Source organism: Eurytemora carolleeae, unplaced genomic scaffold, assembly GCF_000591075.1.
Source record: "Eurytemora carolleeae unplaced genomic scaffold, Eaff_2.0 scaffold25, whole genome shotgun sequence".
Lineage (NCBI taxonomy): Eukaryota > Metazoa > Arthropoda > Copepoda > Calanoida > Temoridae > Eurytemora > Eurytemora carolleeae.
Genome location: NW_019396037.1, coordinates 359,777 through 375,751, shown reverse-complemented (window position 1 = coordinate 375,751; position 15,975 = coordinate 359,777). Strand labels below are relative to the sequence as shown.

The 15,975-nt window shown below is 30.7% G+C and overlaps 2 protein-coding genes across 2 annotated transcripts in view; one reads left to right on the top strand and one right to left on the bottom strand.

The window, feature by feature from the left end:
* LOC111699293 (deoxynucleoside triphosphate triphosphohydrolase SAMHD1) overlaps positions 1-6,489 on the top strand; it is a 14,145-nt gene extending 7,656 nt beyond the window's left edge. The window contains exons 5-10 of the mRNA XM_023469931.1: positions 484-593; positions 1,639-1,694; positions 2,351-2,677; positions 4,881-5,013; positions 5,689-5,853; positions 5,962-6,489. Of these exons, the coding sequence (XP_023325699.1) occupies positions 484-593; positions 1,639-1,694; positions 2,351-2,677; positions 4,881-5,013; positions 5,689-5,853; positions 5,962-6,338 (1,168 nt within the window). The 3' untranslated portion in view covers positions 6,339-6,489. The remainder of the gene's footprint in view (positions 1-483; positions 594-1,638; positions 1,695-2,350; positions 2,678-4,880; positions 5,014-5,688; positions 5,854-5,961) is intronic.
* Positions 6,490-7,241: 752 nt separating this feature from the next.
* Positions 7,242-14,066, bottom strand: LOC111699287 (uncharacterized). Its single transcript, XM_023469919.1, has 9 exons — positions 13,957-14,066; positions 12,809-12,894; positions 11,760-11,870; positions 11,605-11,682; positions 10,807-11,092; positions 10,630-10,702; positions 10,472-10,543; positions 9,969-10,086; positions 7,242-7,265 (listed from the first exon to the last, which is right to left on the bottom strand). The coding sequence occupies exons 1-9, from the start codon at positions 13,991-13,993 to the stop codon at positions 7,242-7,244; spliced, it is 885 nt and encodes a 294-aa protein (XP_023325687.1). The 5' UTR covers positions 13,994-14,066.
* Between the last annotated feature and the right edge of the window lie 1,909 nt (positions 14,067-15,975).

Genomic DNA, 15,975 nt, shown 5'->3' with positions numbered 1-15,975 from the left:
TATATTATAAATATATATCAGGATAAGTTTCAATAAAATAGTATATATATATATATATATATAGGATAAGTTCCAATAAAATATAATGTATGTATATCAGAGTAAGTTCCAATAAAATATAATATATGTATATCAGGAAAAGTTCCAATAAAATATATTTTATGTATATCAGGATAAGTTGCAATGAAATATATTTTATGTATATCAGAATAAGTTCCAATAAAATATATTGTATGTATATCAGGATAAGTTCCAATAAAATATATTGTATGTATATCAGGATAAGTTTCAATAAAATATAGTTTATATATATCAGGATAAGTTCCAATAAAATATATGATATGTATTTCAGGATAAGTTTCAATAAAATATTATATATATATATCAGGATAAGTTTCAATAAAATGTATTTTATGTATATCAGCATAAGTTTCAATAAAATATATTTTATGTATATCAGGATAAGTTTCAATAAAATATATTGTATCTATATCAGGATAAGTTATGTGTGATGTTAGCTGGTCTCTGTCATGATCTAGGGCACGGTCCTTACTCTCATCTCTGGGAGCACTTTGTATCTGAAGCTAGACCAGGTATACTCATGTGGATAGAGGGGTAAGACCAATGAGAGTAAATTGAAAGTAAGTGATCGGGTTTGCGTTTTACTGTATGTGTCGTTAGAGGACCATGGATAGTTTGTTCTGAAATAAAAAGAACAATGATATAAAAGAAGATCGGAATTTTCCTTAGAAGGATGTTTTTTTTATAATTTTTTATATTTTTTTGTCGTAAACCAGTTCGTCAGCAGTCCTTTAAAGCGACAGTCAAGTATGCACAAACCACATCTTCAACACCCTGCATCTAATCACTTTGCGTTAAACTCTAGAATAGATAAGAAAAAAGACTAAAAATGTCATGAGAGTAGATTGTAATGTGTATTATTGAATATTTACAGGACATTTTAAAATTAGCTGATTCAAATCTCAAGACATTTTCATTATCTAGGGGTTATTTATACAATTAATTTCAAAATATTAGAAAATCAAATTGAAAGAAATAATGAAGAAAAAAAAATTTCTTGCAGGCAAAAGGCAATTTTTAACTCTCGTTTATTTTCTATATAAGAAAGCTCTTCGCTCATATGTATATATGTGTAGAAAATGCCTAAACTCTCACTTAGTCTTTATAATCCTAAATGCACAAACCCCAGGTATAACTCCAGTATTCTCTAATATGTATCAATCCAGATATAACCCTCTGTATTCTCCCGTACAACATTCTCTATATTCAAATAAGTATTAAATCCTGATACAGCACTAACCGTATCCTCAAGTTGGTATCAATACTGATACCACTCCTCAAACTCTGTATTCTCTACCTTACATGGTATATACGATCCGTAAATAAAAAGTGTCTGTGTTGAACTGTATATATGTAAATATAAAAAGGGACAGGTAAATATTTTGACCGCAACTAGGGTCAATGAACTAAATAACGTATATTTACGGGTTACAAAGATATAAATGGAATAGGGTTTTTATTACAAATATACATAAATATTTGCATGTATTGTAAATGTGTTAGCTGAGTGTAAATGCAGATGCCGATTAAACTCTGTTTATAAGTAAATTTTATTAGATAATACGTGGCACCATGAACAGAGCAGTATTGATATGCTTGACTTTCTCATTCAGGTAAACTATATATTTGATAATTCGATCTGAGCTTAAAACTCTTCGCTTAATCTTGATATTTATTATGGACACTTTTGATTTTTTGTGTTATCCTCTCTTTTGGATATCTCTTCTATTTGATATAGAGAATATATTTCATGGATGAATATGAATAAGGGTGAATATACAGAATATATTTCAAGGTTAATTTCAGAAGAAAAAAAATTTTAAAACAAATTCAGGCTGTATATACAAGCCATGGTAGTTGGGGCTTCACGGCTTCGGCTACTTCCACTTTATATAGTTTTTATATTTTATTATATAATAGCTGACACATGATTTCATTGACATATGATAATTTTAGATTTTATTGGGCTGTTACTGAAAAAAAAAACATTTAAATAGTGTCCATTCAAAGGTATCACACCTTTCCGCTGGAATTCTAAACGATAAATCGGCTTTTTCTCCGCTCATAGATATCTTTGAAAAGTAAGACCAATACCAATGAACAACTAATAGGCTAATTAGTTTACCATGAATTTACCCAAATGAGTGAACGGTCCCTTTAAATTTCAAGTTTTCAAAAAACTATTCAAAACGATTAACAACAGTTAACACTACAATTGTATAATAAAGTATTTAAATTTTAAATTGCATTTGAAATCTTTTTTATCTAGGAGAACAATCTTTGGCCTATATTCATGGCCTATGATTTCACTAACTTGGATCTTATCTTCATCAAGGAGTTGATTTACGGCCCCCTCCCAGGCTCTGACGGAGTATTCAAGGGCCGAGGACCAGAGAAACATTTCCTCTACGAGATCGTCGCAAACAAGATATCCAGCATTGACGTGGACAAGTGGGATTACTTTCTCAGGGACAACATGGCGATGAACATTGGGCTCACCTTCGATTACAAGAGGTTTATCTGCATGTCTCGCCTGGTGGAGGTCGACGGGAAAACCAGGCTCGCCTTGGCAGATAAGGAGGCCCGAAGTGTTGAGGTAGGATACTTTATTCTTGTACTTTTACTTTTGACATTTATTTGTATAGATTTATTTCGCATACAATTTAGTACAATTAGTATACATATATAGTAAACTATACATAAACTATAGTGTACAATATAATAATAAAACATGTAAATTTTTATAAATATTAGTCTCCAAATATATCAATGTGAAAACATAAATATTCCATATTCACAAATAATTTTAAAGAACATCTCTAACCTTAAATAACGACCTGAACTCAGATTTTTTGTATTTGAATTTTGAGATCAAACTCTGATCTTCATCTTCTACAGATCTTCAAATTGATTTAATTACTCCTCGATATCCCGTGTTAATACCATAAAGGGGCAAATCAAGTCTTAATCCTCAACTTTAAAAGTGCCTACAAAGGATATCAATATCTGATATCAAGATTGACAAAAATCTTTCTCTGGAGAAATTGTCAATTAACATTTTTGATCTAATAGAAATAGATCAAATGTCATATTATTATTAATACAAAATTTCCAGAATCTAATCTTGTGCAATAGTTGTAAATTTTACATAAAAGTACTGGACTTAGTCATATTAGATTAAATTTATCAAAAGATGGAGACATAGCTTTACAATCTAACAACAAAATGTACTAACCTAACAAACTTTAAAATGTAGAAACATAACAAACTTTAAAATTTACAAACATAACAATCTTTAAAATGTACAAACCTAACAAACTTACAAAAATGTACAAACCTAACAAACTTAAAACAAAATGTACAAACCTAAAAAACTTACAAAAAAATGTAAACGGGCGTCTTTGAGTAAATCAAATAATATTCTAAAATGAATTTTCTAAGAATTTTGGAGATTTTGAACAAATATCAAATCCGAGACTTATATCTATTAATTACAAGTTTAAGAATCCTTAACGTTAATACTGCAGTGAAAGGATCAGGATAATGAAATATTCTTGACTTATAGAATGTATTATAAGTAGTTTATACTATATATAATATGTTTATAGCTGATATCTTTTGGGATATCATTGTCTGACTAATCACGTCAACCTAAATCTATTAAAACATGTAAAATTTCTATATAACATGTAATTTACAATTCCTTTTATTGAAGAACTATGAACCAATAAATTGGCTGTTTTTATAATTATGTTTAATATCAAAAATAGAGAAGTTTTAGAGGTCACAAAGTTGTACCAGTAATATGTAACATTACACTGTTTTATCATCTGTCTAGTGGATTGTGCTATTCTGTTATAAAGGTTACAAAAGGGTTGTCACGGCGTTTTAAAAAATATTTTGTTTCTTGTTATTATTACCTATGGTTTTGTCGTACGTGCTAATGTACAAATATATCTGTAATGGGTCTGGCTAGTGGTTTTATCGGAATGAGGGAGGGATGATGAAAGTTTTCTATAATAGCTGTAAAACACAATATTGTGAATTATTCTCAGCAAAACGCTTTAAAATATAAACTTTCAACGAATAAAATACTAATTTTTTTTGATAAAGAAGAAATTTCTATCTGGCATATTCTTTAGATACTTGTGTTTAAAAACTAGAAATTTCTATCTTGTATATGTTTGTTGTAATCTTGTGTTTTGTAACTAGACACCCCTATCTGACTTACTCGTTGTAATCTTGTGTTAAGAAACGAGACACTTCTTTCTGATATATTCTTTGCAATCTTGTGTTTTGAAACTAGACACCTCTATCTGACATATTCTTTGTAATCTTGTGTTAAGAAACGTAACTTTTCTACCTGATTTATACTTTGTAATCTTGTGTTTTGAACATAGACACTTCTTTCTGATATATTCTTTCTAATCTTGTGTTTTGAGACGAAACTCTTTTATCTGATATATTCTTTGTAATCTTGTGTTTTGAAACGAGACACTTCTTTCTGATATATTCTTTGTAAGCTTGTGTTTTGAAACGAGACACTTCTTTCTAATATATTCTTTCTAATCTTGTGTTTTGAAAGGAGAGACTTATTTCTGATATATTCTTTGCAATCTTGTGTTTTGAGACGAAACTCTTCTATTTGACATATTTTTTGTAATCATGTGTTTAGAACCGATAAACTTCATCTATATTTTTTACAATTTTGTGTTTAAAAATTAGAACCTTCTATCTGGGATATTCGTTGTAATCTTCTATTTAAAAACTATCTATTATTTTTGTAACCTTGTGTTTAGAAATTGTTTGAGGATAGAACCCGACTGCATGAGCACGGATACCAGCACAGAGTTGTAAAGAAGATTGATCGAATGTATATTGATATTCTTCTTAGTGCTGATAGACATGTGGAGATCTGCGTAGATAGAGAAGGTTACCATTTAGTTATGATGATTATAATAATAATATTGATGATAATAATACTAATTTTTCAATTATCCGGATGATTGTCTGATCGATGATACAGAGCGTCCCATATCATATTAGATTATCTTCAAGCTTTAACTCCAAAGTACGCAGCTAATACTCGGAAAATATTTATTATTCATTTTTTAAAACTATTCTTTCGTTTTTAACTTTTTGATTAGTCCGAAAAATCTCAAATTTGGAGCTATAAACGATCTAATATGATGTGGGACACCCTGTAGATTATTATTACATTGTTCTGATCCCTGGTTTCTAATGGTTCCTTGTTAACTATTTTCTGTAATAAATGGTCGTTTTTATTAAAGATCATGATCATCAAATTCCACAGTTTAAGGAATCAGATACCTGATTCACAACAGTAACCTCTGAGCAACAATAAGGAAGATATCGTCGTTTTCCGAACTGGAAAAGTGTTAAATTCTGACAACTTTCTTATTTTTCTCTGCTGCATAAATAGAAAAACCGCTAAATAAAAATATCAATTTTAAATTATGAAATGAGGATTTCTGCATAGCTTTTACTTATGCGAAGATTAAAGGGTACTTTTGTGAATCAATCAAACAAGAATGTTCACTACCCTTTAACAATGAAAACATCAAATAAATGAATTTATATATTTAGGTAAATTTGTCCCTTTATCTGAAGCTTGCAATGATATGTTTGTGTTCTCCCAGCTGACAGATGAATTCTTGTTCAACACTATCCGACACTCGAGAACAAATGCTCTGAAAGCAGCGCGGCAAATTATTCACAGGATATCAACCAGAAAACTCTACAAAGTCGTAGGTAGGGAATGTAAAAATTATTTTTCTGAATCTATTGTGTAAATAGAATTAAAATTAATTAAAAATTAAAATTAAATTTAAATAAGATTTAATTTTGTGTTAATTTAAGGTTTGGTTGGACGAAGTGGGAGTCATATCTCCCAGAAGTTTAATGAGCATCAGGTCTCCTTGAATGAGTTTGTATTGAGAGCAAACGGTTCATTATCTCCTGAAGATCTGACCCTCTCCTTGAAACGGATTACCTCTGGTCTAGGTAGACAGAATCCTGTGGAGAAGGTTCTGTTTGTAAACTCTAAAGGGCAGTCCAGGAACTACAGCTCAAAATACCTGAAGGAGATTATGCCTGTTGAAAAGGAAACCTTGCTGGTAATACTGAGGAGGGAGGGGGAGGAGTACAGGAAGGAGGCGGTGGAGTTGGTCAGAACCTGGCTCAGGCAATCCTTCGAGGAGGAGGATTATGAGATATCCTCCTCTGATCGAGAATAGACGGGACTAGATTTCATTCCCGAATTTTCTTAAATAGCGAAAAAAGACATGATTTGATATCTGGATAAAGCACAAAATTTTAAGAATGTATGATTTTTTTCAATATCCAGAAATAGAATTTGTCCAGATTTTCATCCTTGACACAAAGGAACTCCAAATCTTCTTACATTCAAATTATAATAGGCTTTATAAATACGCTTCGAGGATTTGGAACATGGTCTCTAGATATCTTTCTATGGTACAGAAGAATATCCAGAGCTGGGAATTCTTGTATTGTGGATTTCAAGATCAATGCTCTGAGCTAAAAACTTTAGAATTGGATATCTTGAATCTCGATCGGTTAATTAATCTGGAGATTAATAAGAAGAGGAGAACAAGTATTATTTAATCTTGAGATTAAGAAAAAGAGGAGATCAAGAATTTATCTCGATATCCACCATTTTAAAGTTTTCAGCTCGGTTACGATCTTTTGTTAATCTGCAGACTAATTTAATCTTTATTCGATATCCTGCGTAGTTTTTGTACCCAGTCATATGCATGGGTTGAAGGAAGCTTTGATCAGGGGCGGGATAACTAAAATAAAAATATGGCAAGGTAGAGTTTTTTGATCCTTTAATTAAAAGTGCCCACAGCGGATACCCATAATCCCGATCGCTTGATCTCGATATCCATTGTTTGTGTGGTGAATCTGCTCGATTCTTGATTTTGGAAATCCTTATTATACTATTTTGTTTTCTCATTCGTTGAATACAAAGTTCCTCGGCTTCTGATTGGCTGTTCGTTCTCCGAACTTAAAGATTAAATTAGATTAAAAAAGATCGATATCAATGTTTGATCTCGATATCCACGATTCAAGTATTTCCCCCTCGAGATTATACAATACAGTATTTGATCAATGATAAACTATGCAAGACCGGTGAAGAACTCCTGTTAGTGTTATAATCATGTTATTTCTTATTAAATTTATGAATAAAAATATTAGTTTGATTCCTATTTCTTAATATTTCTCTTCGATCATGTCTCTTTCATTGAGACCGGGTGGAAAATTAAACTTGGATTATCCAATTTTGTAAATAATTACTTTTTCGTTCCTCGCCTTTTTTCATCAAGTTTTCATCAGATATTTAATCACATTGGTTCTAAAGAAAGAAAGAAATAATAATTTCCAATCTTATTTCATGCCTTTTGCGGAAAATGAAATTAGTTTATGATGTTATGAGAATTATAAAGCTTTTTTCATAAAAGCAAAAATTAATCCATTAAATATTTACATGCGCCATATTATATACCTAGTTAAGGAGATAAACGTCCGAAACAAATAAGATACCAGTTAAGGCCGTTGCCAAGTTGGTTAACAGTTTTTTATTACGTTATTGTGCAGCAGTAACGAGGACGGAAATTGATGGACTTAATTTCTTTTCAAATAAAGAAATTAAACATGTTTTTGTTTAAAGTTTAATTATTCTTAAGGGATGATACATTTTTCTGAATCCATTTTACAGAAGCAAAATAATATTCCACTTTGAATTCTAGGGCAATTTTTAAAAAAGACATCTTTCCCAAAATTCAAAATGGGCCCCTCAAATGGGATTTAATGGTAAAATCAGTAGTTCCAGTAAAAATTAAAAATTTGAAAATCTTATTAAAAAGGGTATTTATGGAACCAGCTTGAAATTGGAGTTCTAAACAATTTAGAGAATTGAAAAATATGGAAAGTTTATTGTCAAAAATCGTTTTTTCTCTGGATAAATTTCATTTGTAAGTACTGAAAAAGTTGGTTTTTATCTACTCGGTCAAATTTCAATATTTTTAATTTCTGTAAATTGTTCGAAATTTTTATTTTCTCATCTTGAAATTTTTTTTTACAATTTATTATTTGCGGCAGCCATTTAAAAAACGTGTCTTATAGTATTCCCTGTAGAATACTTCTCTGCTAGTAATACTAGGACACACTCTTACTGTATACTGTAACAGCCGAAAACTGTTCAAGATAGATTTTATTCCATAGAATCTGAAATCTTGTATCCTTTACAATTCGGAGGTGGTGGAGGCTAGGTGGTGGGAATTGGGTATAAGAACAACTTGCAAAAAGCTGAAATATATTTGAAGTGAAGTCTTTTCTAATTTATTTTGTTATTATTTGAATTTACAAGGTTGGAAAACTAATGAATTTTGTATTAAAATAGGATGGAATAAAGGACTCTCAGCATATATTTATTAGAGAATCTTGGCGTGCAGAATGTAATTAAAAAATATTTTTACATTTATCGCAAACAGAGGTTTAATTTGTTTTATAAAAAATTGGAATTCTAATTTTAAATCTATGTAAAATCAAAGATTTAAAAGTCAATTAGAATTATAATTAGTTAACAATAGATATCTAGAAAGTTTTCCTACGGGCTTTCTTCCAAGAACAACTGGAGCTCTATTCCATTGGAAAATAAATCTCTAAGCTCCCTAACAAGTTTTAAAACAAAACTTAAGCAAAGTTTTCTTGGAAGAATATTGTAATTTTCCTTGTATAAATCGAAATTGCTTTTCTTTCTAAATCTTGATTCTATATATTTTTGTGTTTATTGCAAACAGAGGTTTAATTTGTTTTATATAAAATTGGAATTCTAATTCTATATCAAATCAAAGATTCAAAAGTCACCCAATCATATCTGAGCTGAACTGAAAACTTTAGAATTGTGGATATCGAGATCAATGCATGATCTCCTCTTTTTGTTAATTTTTAGATTATCATAATCTTCATCGAGTAAAGTGCCTACAATTCTACCAACCAGAGTGTATCAACAGAGAGGATTAAGAAAATCATAAGTGTCCACAATGGATATTCAGATTAAGTGATCGGGATTAAGGGTATCCAATTCTAAAGTTTTCAACTCTACAGACTTATCCTTAATCCCGACCGGTTAATTAATCTGGAGATTAAGAAGAAGAGAAAAACAAGCATTATTTAATCTGGAGATTAGAAAAACAGTGGATCATCCCGACATCCATCATTTAAAGGTTCCCAATATAAAAAGTTATATAGAAATTATAGATCTTAAGTTGGTATCACGCGACTTATCTAATATCTAATTTGGAATAGAAGAACGTTTGTACGTACTGGATTTTATTTTGAGAACCATTAATTTTTAACGAAGACATTGTTCGTATACAAAGTGCATTTCACTAGTTTATAATGTTCCAGATTTTAAAATAAAAATACAGGGTGTCCCACGAGACATGACAGTCTGTGAAAAGTTTTAAATGTCTTCTTCCATATAATGTATTAGATATTATAGACTTTGTGTAGTTTATTTAGTTTAAAAAACATTTTACACAAATATATTTTACTTTGAAATCAATTTTACTATAATATGGCTGGCATGAAAATTTTTATATTTTTATTATTCTCTTGGGGTTCAAACAACTTAAAAAATATGGAAGAAGAAATTTGAAAATTTTCACAAACTGTTATGTTTCGTAGGACACCCTGTTTAAAAAACGTTTAAAAAAAATCCATTTACAGGATTGTCTTTTTTTGTCGGGGAAAAAGTGTGTATCAATAAGGTAATTACTGAATATAAAGAGTTTCTCATTTTACTGTTTTTTTCTGAAATATCAATAAGAGAATTGACTTGCCTTCGGAGGCGTCTTATGGGGGGGTCTAGAGCAACTACACGACCTAGGAGTTTGTGTTCCTCTGCTCAATTTTTCAGAGTTAACATCCTTCATACTTCGGTAGAGTACTAAATCCTTCCTACAAAAAAGAGGTTATTACTGTATTACAGTGGTCGGCGATTATAACAATACAATAAAGACAAGTTTTTATTAACAACAATTTGGTCCTTAACAATTATTTTTAAACAAACAAATACAAGTTTACAATTAAACAAAGAGTAGTTGTTCATTGACAACTATGTGTAAATGTTTAAATGTGTTTGAAAACTTAGTAGAAATCACAATTTAAATAGAAATTCGTCATTATTGTATTGATATTTACGACGACGACTGTATAAAAAATTTAAACTAATTATTTTTGCACGACTTTTGGATGCAGGAACATGTTCTATTAATATATTTTGTTTTTACTTCTTGAAAAGGTAAAAATTCTAAATGAAGACGACATCTGATGAGTGTTTTACCTGGATTGTCTCCAGCTGACTGTATTTTCATCTACTGAATCCAACTCTAAAGAATCGCTGGTGGATGAGTCACTGAAAAAGTATATTTTAATTTAATTTAATTTGCAAAATAGGTATACAGTGCAGAACAGTGTACAACCCAGAAAATGGATAAAAACCTTTTTTCTGCCTTTCCGGATTTTCTTCTCCGTCTGGTAGACAACTTCCCGATGTTATACAATCCTCCACTAACTAAACTCAGCTATCGCAATTTCGAAATGGCGAATATTAAAATATGGAGACACTTAAAATCTTTCTGAACTTTGAAAAATAACAAATTAAATTGCTTGAGTTTCCTAAAAGAATGATGATGACCAGAGCAGAAGAAAGAAAGAAGATCGGGAGAAGATTTAACTCTTCCTGTTCCGTTGTATCGGTTTCTGGGATATCATTTCTTTCTCCACCAGTCTTTAAACCAGGGGTGAGAGGGACTGGGTTCTCACCACGACTCAGGGTTGGTTTAATGTTTTTAAAAAATACAAACGGTTTTATTGTTGGGTTTTTTGACGATGTTGAGAAGATTGATACTGGTGATTTGTTCCAGTCCTTTCCAAGCAATCCTTTATCCTCTCTTGCAACAGCCTAGAAAGGAAATTTTACATATTATTGCAATTTAGCGATAAACATACAGGGTTACTATCAAAGGATGAGACTGTAAAGACGATTTGAATTGAAACTCTTAAAGAATGACGATTTCTATGTTAAATTATTCCGTACATTTGTCTCTGAAGTCTTATCTTTTGTAGGTAACTCTGTGCTTATATGTGTGTGTGTAGGTTTAGGTTTATAGCTGGGAAACACTCAATGGAATGAGTTTGAACAATTGCTGTTTTTCATGCTCTTTGGACGGAGTGAATACAAAATGCCAAAAAAAATGTCCAATAACAAAACAGCCATAATTACACATCGCCCAAAATTACAAATAGCCCAAAAACAAAACACTTAAGATAACAAAAAGCCCAAATTTACAAACTGTCAAGCGTTACAAAATTTCAAATTCATAACTTGGGTCTAGCAATCGTCTTCACGCTTCCGTACTCCGCAGTTTTATGAGTCTCACCGTATAAAAATAAAAATCTTTATATTTTCACTACCTGGAAAGCATACTCCATATTTGGAACAAGGTCCTCAACTTTATAGCTGAATTGATCCGTAGGTAAAAGATCAGAGATCTGAAAAATCAAATTATGCTTAAAATCCTAGAAATCATAATGATCAATAATCAAGATCTGATTGAATGTCGTCTTACCTGATAATAGTTTGGATTATTGAGAACCCAGGATTTAACAAGAAACTGATCAGCGCAGTCAATTCTTGACACCCTTCCCTCCCAGCTCACTAGTACGCTGGTCATACTAACCTGATAAACAGAGCATAAATCAATGACGAAAAAATAAACGTTATTTATGTTCTCATATACAGGGTGCTGGGTGTTCCACATTTTATTGTATCGTTAGCTCTAAATTTGAATTTTTAAGAAAAAGCAGAAAAATTTAAATGTTTTCATAATTTTAAAAACATATACAAGCCTAATTTTAGAATGCGCATCTTGAAATTATAGCTTGGAGATAATACAAATGGTGCAGGGTGTCCCACGAAACATGACAGTTGGTGAATAGTATTGAATGTCATCTTCCATATTCTGTATCAAATATTAATCAATTATTGCAGTTTATTTAGTTTAAAAAAACTTTACTCAAAAACATTTTACTTAGAAATTAATTTAACTATTATATGGATGCCATAAAATATTTATTATTGTTCTCTTTAGCAACAAACAACTTGACATATTATGGGAGAAAACACTCCCTTTAAACCATTCACCAACTGTCATGTTTCTTGGGACACCCTGGATAATACAAAAATTACACCCATTTATGATTATCTCTCCCAATTAAGAATTTCAATGTTTGGTAAGTTTTTTTTCTAAGCTTCTACTTCATCTATGGTGCAATCCTAATTATCACTTTTCTTTTCTTTACCCCAATATATCTTTGTAACCATATCCCATGTTTAAATAAAGGTTATAAAAGATAAAAATGGAATTCGTGGAGATATTTTTTAAAAAATTATAAACCCGTCATTTTTCTCTTAAATAAAGTTTTTGGAAATTAAGTCCTACATATTAACACTCTTAAATGGTTCTGTGAAGAGACAATCTTCAAAATTAAAGGTCACATGAAACCAAGTTCTTTATTGCTAATAAAAATTTTCTCTTCGAACTTCTGAAAATTAGAACTTTTTCCGCAGAAACTTTTTTCCTGTGATCCTGTCTTAAAAAGATTGATGCAAACAAACCTGTTGGACGGTTGGAGCAGACTTGAACCCTGGGTTAGCTCCGACCCCGGAGCAGTATCCATCTGTGTATGATACTAATCCGGAACCTAAACAGGACAGAAATATAATATGATACTAAACCGGAACCTAGAGAGGACGGAAATACGATGTGATACTAAACCGGAACCCTAGACAGGACGGATATATGACGTGATACTGCTCCGGAACCTAGAGAGGACGGAAATGTAATATGATACTACTCCGGAACCTAGACAGGACGGATATATGATGTGATAGAACTCCGGAATCTAGAGAGAACGTAAATATAACATGATACTACTCCAGAACCAAGACAGGACAGAAATATGACATGATACTAAACCGGAACCTATACAGGACGAAAAATATAAAATTCAAGATATTGTTTTAAACAACATAAAATGGAAACCAAACTAGACTTTAAACTGTGATTATTTAGACGTATATTAAGGTGAAGGAATTGAGTCTTTTCTCAAACTCACAATTGTTCATCCCTATATTTTTGCAACCCGATGTCGTAGACCTTGGATATTTAAAACTATGAGTTCTGTTAGATCACATCATCTAAGTTTAGAATATCTAGAGTACACAATTAGGTTGCAAAGAAATAAGGATCCGTTCATTTGAAGTACCATCCCGACGTTTTGGGTCGCTATTGCAAGTTTATTCCTAAAGACTATACAAGCAAAACGAGAAATTAAAAACTCTAAATGTATTATATTTTCCTCTTCTAGTTACAGAAATAAGGTCTGTAACCCTATTATAATAAATGTGCAAAAAGTTTGTATGATTCTAACAATCCAATTAAGGGAGTAAAGTTCACTGTATTGTTTGATGGTTTGGGTTAAACAGTTAAACCCTAAATAAGCCAAACATCAAAAGAATTCATCAAATGCCGTATTCTTCACTTTCTGATAATGGAATGTTGCAGATATTTAGTTTTTTAATTAAATGATTATATGGAGCTCTTTAAAACTGTTCCCGTATATTTATGGCTATTTATTATTTTCGCAAATACTGAGATTTACGTAAAATAGTATAAAACCAATAGAAAAAGTGTCAAGACGACATTTGATAAATTCTTTCGATGTATTTAATATTTAGGGTTTAACTGTATATAGTAAACAAACCTATAATAATAAAGCAAATAGTTGAGAAAGCATCCATTAAGGATTTGTTAACAGAAGCAAAGTGTCAAGAAGTAATACAGAAACCTACATATAACATTATTTTTTCTGAAATAGAACAAAAAATAAAGATATATTAATCTTCTCTTATAACTACAGTTGTCGGCTTTTATATCAATACAATAAAGACGACTTTCCTATTTAAGTTTTTTTTATTAAGTAAACTAAGAGATGCTGTTCATTGACAGCTGCTCTTTGATTCTATGATATTTACATCTGCATCCTGTTTCAAAGCTTGGTAGAAATCAAACATTTAAATCGAAAGTCGTCTTCATTGTTCTACAGTGGGAACCATACAATATTGAAAAGAACGACGATATTTAAGCAATCTATACATGTATTTAATGTTGTTTTTCTAGATATTAAGTAAAATGGATCTGTGTGCATTGCACAATTGAATGAATTGAACTACTTAAATTCATAGTAGGAGTCTGACAGTCGTCTTCATTTTCCACAGTTTTTTATGTCTCACAGGACTCACAGTCTGAACATGATGGGTAAAGAATATGTAAAGATACTGAAATGTTATTTTCTTTGAAATTTTCTACTCAATTGTGTTTAATTCTGATCAAAATCGTCCAAAAATAGTCTTGTCTATACTTTAATAAAACTGATAAAGCATATAAAATATTTAAAATGCAATGCGATACGATAAAAGTAACAAAATCGTCCAAAAATAGTCTTGTTTATACTTTAATAAAACTGTTACCGCATATAAGATATTTAAATGCAATACGATACGATAAAGTTAACAAAATCGTCCAAAACCTGACATTAGATGGTCTCCTCCATGCTTAACGACAAAAATTTTGGATAACTTATTTTGTCCGAAGGGGCAAAATACATTTTCATTATATATTATATATTATATATTTCATTATTTTCATTACATATAGTTTGCAGGCGACTATAAGTATAAACACACTATACATATTGTAACGCTAAACTTTTGTTATTCTCTTTCAGTCTAAAAACTAAAATTGTGCAAAATGGCTTAGGCTTAATAAGTTGATTATTACGCTACTCGTAAAGTTATTTGCTTTATAACAACATATACAAAATTACTTGAATGTCGTCTTCATATTCCACAGTGTCATGAGTTTCACTGTTTATGCAGCTATTCGTTTTAAATTTAACCGTTTGTAAATTGTAATGTAAATATTCACACAACGTCTCTTCTCACATACAGTGAAACCCTTAATAACGAATACATCGAAAGAATTCATCAAATGTCGTATTCTTAACTTTCTGATAGTGGAATGTTGCAGATATTTAGTTTTTTAATTAAATGATTATATGGAACTCTTTAAAACTGTTGCTGCATATTCATGGCTATTTATTTATTTTCGCAAATACTTAAATTTACGTAATATAGTAAAAAAAAACCATTGAAAAATTGTCAAGACGACATTTGATAAATTCTTCCGATGTATTCGTTATTGGGGGTTTCACTGTAAATCTATACGATCCTCAGAACAAAAAGGGAAGGAAGGCCAGCCACAACAATATCTCTTCCGAGCCACATTCTTCTCATCTTCTCGTCCGAGCCACCGATCGAAACCCTTGTCCTTCCAATATGTTTTATTTAAGTTTCCAAACCTTGGAGATAAAACTATTTTTAAGAAATCTGGCCACGTTAGGGCATAGATGAAATATTGAATTTTTGAAAATCGAAAAAAAAAACTTTAATTAATTGATCAAGTTTTCAAATTCTATGTCCTTCTAAATTTTTCACATTTTCACGCGTATTTTTATTATTCCTGGTACTTTTAATATTCAGTATTCCTAGAGGATAAAAAGCCGCAAGTTATTCCAAATTCATAGAACTATCTTTTTTTGTTAATTAGTCATTCCGTAGACAGAAGAGATTTAATATCACCTAAATAAAGCTTGACATCATTCTCATGATTTCGAATTCATGTTGAAAGCATTGCAATACTTTAGACTAGCCATATCTTAAAC